This window comes from Octopus bimaculoides, chromosome 21, assembly GCF_046866305.1.
Source record: "Octopus bimaculoides isolate indiv1 chromosome 21, ASM4686630v1, whole genome shotgun sequence".
Taxonomy (NCBI): Eukaryota; Metazoa; Mollusca; class Cephalopoda; order Octopoda; family Octopodidae; genus Octopus; species Octopus bimaculoides.
This window is the reverse complement of record NC_142948.1, coordinates 19,649,885-19,661,600: the sequence shown is the minus strand read 5'-3', so window position 1 is coordinate 19,661,600 and position 11,716 is coordinate 19,649,885. Positions and strand designations below refer to the sequence as shown.

Sequence of the window (11,716 nt, the reverse complement as noted above, 5' to 3'; positions counted from 1 at the left end):
CAACGGGCTTGTCACACAGAGAACGTTTCTGATTACTTTTGGGTACCCCATCGTATATTAAACCTGCAAAGTAACTTATTCCTTAAATGCGGGTACATTTGTGCATGCAGCATTGTTCATTTACCGAATAGTCAGCCTTCACTATATTTTTTTTTAATGCTCTGATATGAAAAAGTGAACAAATTTGATATCAGGTATCTCAAATAATTAATCACAAAATGTATTAATACATATAACAAGACTACTTACAGCGGATTAACTCAACGTGTTACTCAGAGACTTATATTATTAAGTGTGTCATAATAAGCTCCTGTTGTAATGGCTTAAGTTCGACATTTGCGATAAGAATGTTGATTTCATTTAGTATTTTGTTGCTTAATTTATATTTCCTTTTACTTATTTGATTTATATTTTACTGAATTGAATAGGAAAAATAACACCAACAAATATATTCTGCAACGACCATATTACAAAATATATTTGGAGTTCAGAGGATAAAGCTTATATACACGTGTATAATGATTTATAATCCTTGACGTATGTACTAATCTTAATATCAACTTCACACACACACACCTACACACACACACATACATTCTCGGTTTTCGTTTGATCCAAATTTACACTTATGTACACAGGTACATACAGACACATAGAAATCCAGACACGTACACGCACACACAAATACACTCATCCTTCTACCACCCCCCACATGTTTTTTTTTAAAATTATCCAAACTGTTTTAATTGTAATTAATGTGGGTGTTGCGACGAATATTAAAATCTATTGTATTTTGTATTATTCAGACATCGTTTCCTCCTATTAACAAAGGCCTGTACTTTAATCAATGACAAATACAGTGATGTTTCTGTCGATGACGCATGAAAAATATATAACAAAAAAATATATATATGTGTATATATAATCAACCATAGAATTGAACCAGCGCACGTGTTAATAATATTGGCATAATGACTCTCCCAAGACACAACAAAACGATTAACTTATGTGGGTGAGTTTTCTTTTTATTTTACTTGTCTCCTATTTTGCTTTCTACTTCCTTAGTCTAATGAATGGATTGACACTTGGAGGTCCGCATGAGACTTTGCTGTTAAAATTATTGTGCAATAAATTGGTTATATAGGTGCAGACGAGGCTGTATGGTAAGAAGCTTGCTTCCCAACCACATGGTTTCGGGTCCAGTCTCACTGCGTGGCACCTTCGGCAAATGCCTCGGGCCGACCAGAGCCTTGTGAGTAAATTTGGTAGAAGGAAACTGAAATAAGTCCGTAGTATCTATCTATCTATCTGTCTGTCTATCTATCTATCTGTCTATCTATCTACGTTTTTTTTCTTTTTTACTCTATAATAATTTTTCGTTTCTTTTTTCTTCCGTTTTATCCTTCTTTTCCGTTCAGACCGGCTACACTAGCGCAGCCCCATTCACTCTCAACTTCCTTACGACATTTGTCCATCTTTACTCAAAAGTTCTTTAAGGCAGGCACCTCCTCTCCAGACTTTGTGTCACTGTTTGTCCCCCACCACCGCTTGACAACCAGTGCTGGTATGTTTCCACCCCCGCAAGCTAGCGTTTCGGTAAAAGAATTAGATAGAATCAGGTTTAAAAGAAAAAAGTGTTGGGGTTTATACATTCGACTAAAAATTATTCAAGGTGGTACCCAGCATAGCCGAAGTCTAATGACCGAAACAAGTAAAAGATAAAAGAATACATAAAATATCTAAAAAATTGTTTTAACGTTGTTCATAATAATATTTATAAATAAAAATATAATACCACTTTTTCAACATGGGACGTCTATGAGGGTACACCCGATTACAATAGGAATCAAAAGGGGCCCAACGTGAAAAGAAAATGGTTGAGAACCATTAATTTAGACCGTGCTTTCTGACGACGAATAGACACTATTAACATAATTTAACAAGAGAATACTTCTATTTAGTTACTCCTCTGCTCTGTCTCTCTCATATGTATGTGTGTATAAAGAAAGTGAAAGATATGTATAGAAAGATAGGCTGATAGAAAGTGAGATCTATGTATATGCATGTATGTATGTGTGTATGTATATGAATTATGTATATATATATATATATATCCATGTATCTATGTATGTGTGAGTATGCATATACATGTTAATGTGAATATATATGCATATATATATATATATATATATATATATATATATATATATATATATATATATATATATATATAGAGTTATTAATATTTCTAAGTCTCTCTAAAGGAGACTACGGCAGCGGTACTGGAAATTAATAGTTATCGCCAAGCCAACATGGCAGTCCCAAAATTAGGACGAAAGCTGCCGTGAATTAGCTCCAAGAAGCCATCGCCTCTAGCTAGCTATGTGACACACGAAACCTGTGTCCTTTATAACCTTCGAACAGGGGATGTGTGTGTGTGTGTGTGTGTGTGTGTGTGTGTGTGTGTGTGTGTGTGTGTGTGTGTGTGTGTGGTGGCTTTATGCAGGCATAGCGTAGATTCGATCCTCGATAGCCAAATTTCACTTAACAGTTCAACACAACTTTTCTCACGGTAAAACAGTTTTCCTGTGAGTGACAGCAGTTACATTTGCCAGATATCTTCGCTAAGCAGAATAATGTCTTTGCCACTTGACCTTTCTATCGACTGAGTCTATCATCAAGATAAGGCGGCGTCATTTTTCTGCGTATTATTGAAAGAGACAGTATGGGTGACGCGTAGAAGAGGAATTGAGACAGGCAACTTTATCTCCGGGCACGGGTTGGTTAGTTTTTATTTTAACTACCACCTGTCCAGGAAGATCAGTCTGGAGAGGAGGTGCCTGCCTTAAAGAACTTTTGAGTAAAGATGGACAAATGTCGTAAGGAAGTTGAGAGTGAATGGGGCTGCGCTAGTGTAGCCGGTCTGAACGGAAAAGAAGGAAAAAACGGAAGAGAAAAGAAACGAAAAATTATTATAGAGTAAAAAAGAAAAAAACCGTAGGGTCGAACACAAATCCGGAAAAATATATTATCATTTAATTTTTGATTCATTTAATTCGTTTCAATTTCATTGTATTTTTCAAATTCATTCGAATTCATTGTATCTGACTTTTTATACGAACTAACTAATGTATAACACCAGTCCCTAAATGTGTTTGTTTTGTCCTTGTGCTGACCCCTCTATGTGGGCAATGTATTGGCAATAAAGAAATTAGTTAGTGAGAACCAAGTCTGGCTGACCGGCTAAACAAAACGCCGTCTTTGAAAGAAAAGGCACAAATGGACAACTATAGTAACTCACCAACGAAGCAGTTATTTGTCCGACCACTCTCACTTTCATTAACTCAACTTTCTTTTCTTCGTAACATTACCATGTCTTTCTCTATATACTACTATGAGACCGTGTACACACATATACAGGCCAAAATTAACTTTCTTTATCTTGCATGCTTTACGAACTGTGTTATACTATTACACTAGCCTATCCGTCGTGGTATGGCATATATCAAAGTAACTGTAAATAAGTACTTCTTTACAGCTTCGATCACTGTTCTTTCATCTTTCACATCTTACAACATGCCGTTGCAATAAATCTTTGCCGTTAAACACACACACATACATACATATATACATACATACATCAACCTTTTACATATATATATATATATATATATATATATATATATGATATGTGACAATTATTCGGTTGCTATAATTAAACTCAGAGTTTCGGATGTCGGGGCGGAAATCTGCTCCAGCATCACGTCAGTTATTAAGACAAACAAAAGAGCTATTAGAATGATCGTTAAATAAAGGGAAAAAACCGGAAGGGGAGAAAGTAAAAAACGCTCATAGAATTCGGGTATGCGCGCATGCACATACATACACATGCGCGCACGCACACCCACGTACATGTGCTTATATGCATATGCTCACTAACACTCGCGTGAAGCACATACATGCACACACACACACACACACACACACACACGCCTATATGTGCGCATATATATGCAACCATACACATGAACACATATACATATCTGCACACACGCCCACACACACACGTACACATACCCATACGCGCACAATTATATTCATATACACGTCTAAGTACGCATATGCTATATATGCATATGCTATATATGCATATGCTATATATGCATATGCTCACTCATACTCGCGTGAAACACATGCATGCACACCCACACACACACCTATATGTATCCATATATCTGCAACCAGACACATGTACACATATGCATACCCACACACACACCCTTTTTGTGCATATGCGTATATAGAAGTGTATATGAACATATTTGTAAGCGTATGGGTATATATACGTGTGTGTATGTATGTGTACATGTGTCTGGTTGCAGATATATGGATACATATAGGTGTGTGTGTGGGTGTGCATGCATGTGTTTCACGCGAGTATGAGTGAGCATATGCATATATAGCATATGCGTACTTAGACGTGTATATGAATATAATTGTGCGCGTATGGGTATGTGTACGTGTGTGTGTGGGCGTGTGTGCAGATATGTGTAAGTGTACGTGTGTATGGTTGCATATATATGCGCACATATAGACGTGTGTGTGGGTGTGCATGTATGTATTTCACGCGATTGTGAGTGAGCATATGCATATAAGCACATGTACGTGGGTGTGCGTGCGCGCATGTGTATGTATGTACGTGCGCGCATACGCGAATTCTATGAGCATTTTTTACTTTCTCCCCTTCCGGTTTTTTCCCTTTATTTAACGATCATTCTAATAGCTCTTTTGTTTGTCTTATCAACAGTCATTTACATAGTAATTTCCCTTTGTTTAACGGTCATTTTCATAGTATTTTTGTTTGTCTTAATAACTGACGAGATGCCGGAGCAGATTTCCGCCCTGACAACCGAGACTCGGAGTTTAATTGTGGCAACCGAATAATTGTCACATATATTACAGATAAATTCCTCTATTTACATAATATCGACGTCTCATTGATACTTTTGTTGTCATACTATTAATTTAATATATATATATATATATATATATATATATATATATATATATATATATATATTCTAGCAGAGATACCCGGCGTTTCTCGGGGTTCAAATGGCATAGTCATTTTATTGTTTTACTTGTTTCGGTTATATGAATGAGGTCATGCTGGAGCACCACTTTAGTCGAAGAAATTGACCCCAGGATTTATTCTTTGTAAGCTTAGTACTTCTTCTATCGGTGTGTCTGGCCAAATGGCTAAGTTACGGGGATGTAAACCGAGCAATATCAGTTGTCAAGCGATGTTGGCGTACACACACAGACACACACTCACAAACACATATATATATATGTATATGCATATACATACATATATATCACATTAAATGTCCACTTAGTGGTCATCGTATATATATATATATATATATATATATATAAAATATATATAGTTTTAGGGAAAATAACCAATTTTCAAGAACTCATCGATGAAAATCCACTATCACATATAGAAAAATTAATAATTAAAAGCACAATAAATGAGTATAATATAAAGTAAAGTAAATATCATAAGATAAATATAATAAAAAGATTACACGTGTTTCATAACCAATTTTCAAATAGAAAAGAAATTTAAATCGATTAAAATCAATTGAAATTATCGAAAATAAGTTCTATTCAAAAATATAGCTACTCGTCAGATCGTAATTAGAACAATAATTAGATATATATCTCAACCAACAATAAGTACCAAATGAATTAATATGAAATACTTATTATATAAAGATAGAAAAATTATTTAAAAAATATCATAATATCAAAATAATAACCATTCAATAATCATCCCTTCATCCATAATAATAACATGTATATTATATACAAAAAACATCTTACCTAAATTATCATTGTTTTAAATTATCATTGTTTTAAATACAAGTTGAACGAAGTTTAAGTTTAAAATAATAATGAAGATAAAATTAGTACATATTTAACCGGTGTAATAGTTAAAGCTATACTATTTAAAGCTAAAGACGTTTATTTAATTATGATTAAAGATCAATTGAATAATAGAAAAATACAAGATTATTTATTTCTACAAACGTAATAATAAAAAATATGAATGAAAAAATTATGAATGGAAAAAATTATGAATGAAAAAATTAGGAAAGAAAAAATTATTAAGAATAAAAGGTTAAACTTTATATATATATATACAAAGTTTTGATTTAAAAAAAACTTTAACGATATTATAAACTATAAAGATTAATAATTAATCAAATAATATTAATCAAAAATAATCGAAAATATATCAACACTATTCCAATCGAAGTTCTAATATTATGTTGAAATGAAACTATAACTTCTAAATAATATAGTGTTAAATAAGTTATCTATTAAAATAATCTATAAAGAAACAAATGAATAGTATAAAAACAAGAATACATATTATTTTCAAATAGTAGAAAATCTTTAGCAAAGTGAAAACAGTACTTATCCAAATTTTTCCGTAATATATATATATATATATATATATATATATATATATATATATATATCTTAATATATAAATCTGAAATTGTGTGTTTGTGTGAAGCCTTTTAGAATGTTTATAGAAATCCACATTTTCCACTTTTTCGTAAAATTTTTTACATCAATGTAATTTTCTCGATCTGAACTTTCCAGTGCAGTAATTTGATTTTTTTTGCATATTTAACTCGTTTGTTTTCGTACTTCATGTTGTTTACACAGTTGGTGACGTCCTGTGCCCATATATGCATATATATTTTTCTCTCTATGAAGTAAGTTTCCTTATTTAAAAATGTTAGAAATGGTTAAATTTTGGCTTATATTTTTCAATGAAGTAGTTTTCCTTATTTAATCTAACTTGTGTTGGTGTTCCAATGGTATATTGATAAAATAGAAAGATTACAAATTATGGTAGCAGTTGCTTTGCGCGTTTCTCAATATGTTCACTAAAAAAAGTCAAGGAAGAAACAATCATGGTTTCATTTGATGCGATTAATTTATATACCAGTATACCTCATAATTACGGGCTAGAGGCATTTCAGTTCTGGCTGGACCAATTTCCGGAAGAAATACCAGAAAGGATCAGTAAAGAATTCATAATTGAATCGGTTGAATTCACCCTACGAAACAACCACATTATGTTTGACAATACATTTTATCGACAAAAATCCGGAATTGCAATGGGCACTAGGGCAGCCCCAGTCATTGCAATCCTAAAAGTGGGCTATCTGGAAATAATAATACTCCAGGAATCTTCATCTACCTTTGGAAACCCCCTTTCCCAATACATTAAAAAAATGGAAAAGATTCCTAGACGACTGTTTCATACTCTGGAATGAAAACACAGACACACTTCTGAAATTCAAAAGACTATTGAACAGCATCAACCCAAACATACAGTTCACAATGGAGTACAACCAAAAAGAGCTCCCATTCTTGGATATACTAATTTAAAAATTAAACCTAAAAATAGAAACGGACATATTTTACAAAACCTCAGACGCCAAACAATATCTACTATTTAATTCATGCCACCCAAGACACACCAAAATAAATATCCCCTTCAACCTTGCAAGAAGGATATGCACAATAGTGTCAGAAAAAATACCAGAGACCTTAGACTGCAAGAACTCAAAAACACCCTGATTGACAGACACTACCCAGTTCAACTCATAAAGGATGGAATCAGACGTGCAACACAAATTGACATAGAAACCTAAGAAAAGTTCAACACAGCAACACACCTTCCCCGAAAATATTGCCGTACATATCCACATACAACCCCAGAAACAAAGACGCCTTTACCATCATCACCCCAAATTTACCAATGCTACATAAGAACCCCAAATTAAAGGAAATTTTACACACACATAAGATCGTTAAAAGCCACAAACAACCAGATCACTAAAAAAGATCCCCACAAAGGCAAAATTATTTTCTAAAATAACGGACGCAAAAGTGAAAAATGTGGTTGACCAAATTGTGCAACATGCCCAAACCTTCTAGAAGGATCAGAATTCCTTTTCAAAGAGGGAAAAAAATTCAAGATCAAATCTGACTTTACTTGTGCTTCAGAAAACCTGATTTATGTTATAAGAAGCACGGGCTGCCACCAAAACTACATAGGATCCACGAGATTATCGCTCAGACGCAGATGGACTTTCCACCGACAGCAGATTGCATTACCAGAGTACAGAAAGATAGCCTTTAGTGAACATATTGAGAAACGCGCAAAGCAACTGCTACCACAATTTGTAATCTTCCCATTTTATCAATGTGCCATTGGAACACCAACGCAAGTTAGATTAAATAAGGAAACCTACTTCATTGAAAAATATAAGCCAAAACTTAACCATTTCTAACATTTTTAAATAAGAAAACTTACCTCATTGAGAAAAATATAAAGCAAAACCTAGCCACATGTAACATTCTATTCTTTTAAAACCAAATCAAGTTAAATTCATAAAACCTAGTCATTCCCAACATTTTCGATTATCTCCCTGATACCGAAAAAATCCCTGATTACCTTCCCCTGTCTGGAACTCCATTCTTCACAAAATAGCGAAGAGATGACACAATATAGGTAAAGAAATTTGAGAAATTTGAAAAGAAAATACGAAACCGGTTATTTCTCCAAAAACAATGTTACTATACGCAAAATTTTATAACATTTTTCTAACATAACGATTTAAATATATTCTTTAACCATATACGACAAGCCTTCAGTAGTTTTTTCACTCTGTTTTGTCTTTTATACATCCAACCACAGGCTTTCACATACCAACTCTTTCACCTATATATATATATATATATATATATATATATATATATATATATATATATATATATATATATATATATATATATATATATATATATATATATATAGGGAGAATTCACACACAAAAAAAGACGAAGACAGGTGGTGTAGACAATAAACAGATGTATTAGTATAACGCTGGGAAAGTGAAAAAGTCTTTAACGTTTCGAGCCTACGCTCTTCCACAGAAAGAAACACGGAAAGAAACAAGGAGAGAAAAAAGAATGTGTAGTGGCGGACAGGTGAAGTCCCTCCTGAACCTCATTGTAAATGGAACAAATAGTTCTCCAACCAACCAGGGCAGGTAACATACTGGATCTCTGCTTCACAAATAATATGGATCTCATCCATAATGTGAAAGTGACACCGACACTACTCACGGATCACAACATGGTAGAGCTGACCATGTACGGACCAATGGAAACCATGGACATGCAACCTACAAGAAACTCTCAGAATCTTTCCAATTTGAACTTCCATAAGGCAAACTGGAAACAAATTGAGAAAGTGATCCTCAAACAAACCTGCCTAAATGTCTCTCCTCACCGGACATCGACATGAAACTTCAATAATTCATTTCTGTAATGCAAGCCATATGCTACAAATGTTTTCCGGAGAGAAAGGCCACTGTACACAAGAACAAAATCCCCAGTGAAAGGAAAATTCTTATGAGACGGCGTACAAAAGTTTCAAATCGCCTTAACAAACAAATTGAAAGCAGTGAAAAGTCCCGCCTGATAATACAACTGCTGGAGATTGAAAAAAAAATCTGCAGCGCTCCCATGAAAAAGAAAGAGCAAAGAAGCCTCGACTATAGACAATATAAAATCTAACCCCAGAGCTTTCTACAAGTTTTCCAAAGTAACAGCTTCAATGAGGATAAATGAAATACTTAATGAGGATAAATGAAATACTTAATGAGCAATTCTAAAGTACTTTTACTCCACCCCTAGGACACTTGCAAGTCAGAAATCCAACTGACGTTTTTACCACTGCAGATATAAAAACAAAGGCAGTGATGATCGATTACATCAATATGAAGGAAGACGATGTAATAAGAGCTATAGATGAAATGAACCCAAACTCAGCTACTGGCCCCGATGGATTCCCAGCAATCCTTCTAAAAGCATGTACGCGAGTCCTAGCAAGACCGCTGCAGTCCCTCTTTCAGAGCTTCCTTGCAATTGGCAAACTTCCAAGAAAACTGAAGGAGGGTAATATATGCCCTATACATAAAGGAGGTAGCAGAGCAGAGGCCAAGAACTACATATCTATCTCTCTGACCTCGCACATCAACATGGTCATGGAACGAATAGTCAGAAGAAAACAAATCGCCTTCCTTGAAGAAAGTGACTTACTGCCTGACAGCCAACATGGTTTCCGACCAAGAAGAAACTGCCTAACTCAGCTCTTACAGTACTATGACTGGGTGCTGAAACAGCTGCTCAACCACTCAGATGTGGAAGTAATATACCTGGACTTTTCAAGGCCTTTGATAAAGTCGATCATGGAATGATATGTCACAAACTGCGTGATCTCGGCATAGTTGGAAAATTGGGTGAATGGCTTCATGACTTTCTGAAGGATAGAAGTCAAGTGGTAGTAGCCAATGGGGCCACCTCCAATGACACGCAGATAGTGAGCGGTGTTCCGCAAGGCACTGTTTTGGGACCACTACTGTTCATAATGGCCCTCAGATATACTCTCAGCCACATAGAGAGCCACGATCACAAGTTATGCAGATGATACAAAAGTCTCACAGGTAATACAGAACCCTGAAGACACTATGCACCAGCAATGTGAGCTGGATAAAATATACAAGTGGGCTGAAAAGAATAGCATACTGTTTAATGCTGAAAAGTTTCAAGCCTTGTGCTATCAACATGCAAAACTAAATGCAATACTCATTAAATACACAGGACCTGGAGGGATTGTAATACCAGAAGCACGGTCAGTGCGAGACCTGGGCATTTACATGAGTAATGATGCATCCTTCCATGTACCGGTTGCTAAATTGGCAATGAAATGCAGGTGGCTGACCGGATGGATTCTTAGAACTTTTAGAACAAGAGATCAGGAAACTATGACGGTCCTCTGAAGGACTCTTGTCCTAAGCCACTTTGACTATTGCTCTCAGATATGGTCACTAACCAGTGTCAAATTAATCTCAGAACTTGAAGCATTCCAACGAAGCTACACGAAGATAGCCTCTATGCAGCATATAAGCTACTGGGAGAGACTCAAGAGATTAAGACTCTATTCCTTAGAGCGTAGGCAAGAAAGATATGCCCTAATATACATCTGAAAAATCCTGGAAGCGCAGAAATCTCAGCTCTTCATGGATTGATTAAAAAAAGCCTTTGACAGCATGCCACATTCGTGGATTCTGAAATCGCTGGACATTTTCAAAATTTCTCCTGTGATTTCAGATTTTTAAAGTATATTATGTCAATATGGAACACGAAGCTCCAGTTATATCATTCTAATGGAGTATTGCGCTCAGACAACATTAGCATAAACTGTGGCATTTTCCAAGGTGACTCACTTTCACCACTAATTTTCTGCATAGCACTAATACCACTCTCAAGTGAACTGAATAGAACAGTGTATGGCTACAAAATTGATAACAGGAAAATAAGCCATCTATTTTATATGGTGATTTAAAACTATATGGCAAAGATGACGAAGAGCTTGAAGGATTACTACTCACTGTGAAAGGATTCAGTGATGATATCGGGATGGAGTTTGGCCTTGAAAAGTGTGACAAAGCCACTTTTAAGAAAGGGAAACTGGTGAACTCAAGTTCAATCGAATTAGATGTCGAAACAGTAATAAAGGAACTTGAGCAGGAACAAACCTATAAATACCTAG

The 11,716-nt window shown here is 34.9% G+C and overlaps 2 protein-coding genes across 5 annotated transcripts in view; both read left to right on the top strand.

Moving 5' to 3' along the window:
- Positions 1-872: 872 nt before the first annotated feature.
- The window catches only part of LOC106879984 (dehydrogenase/reductase SDR family member 6), a 167,604-nt gene continuing 156,760 nt past the window's right edge, over positions 873-11,716 (top strand). Inside the window, exon 1 of the mRNA XM_089338872.1 lies at positions 873-1,012. Within this exon, the coding sequence (XP_089194998.1) occupies positions 1,007-1,012 (6 nt within the window). The 5' untranslated portion in view covers positions 873-1,006. The remainder of the gene's footprint in view (positions 1,013-11,716) is intronic.
- The window catches only part of LOC106879983 (uncharacterized), a 44,204-nt gene continuing 33,360 nt past the window's right edge, over positions 873-11,716 (top strand). For 3 of the 4 annotated variants that reach the window (XM_089338862.1, XM_089338868.1, XM_089338867.1), the window contains exon 1: positions 873-1,012. In XM_089338862.1, the coding sequence (XP_089194988.1) occupies positions 972-1,012 (41 nt within the window). In that variant the 5' untranslated portion in view covers positions 873-971. The remainder of the gene's footprint in view (positions 1,013-11,716) is intronic. The other variant, XM_089338869.1, reaches the window with a different exon arrangement.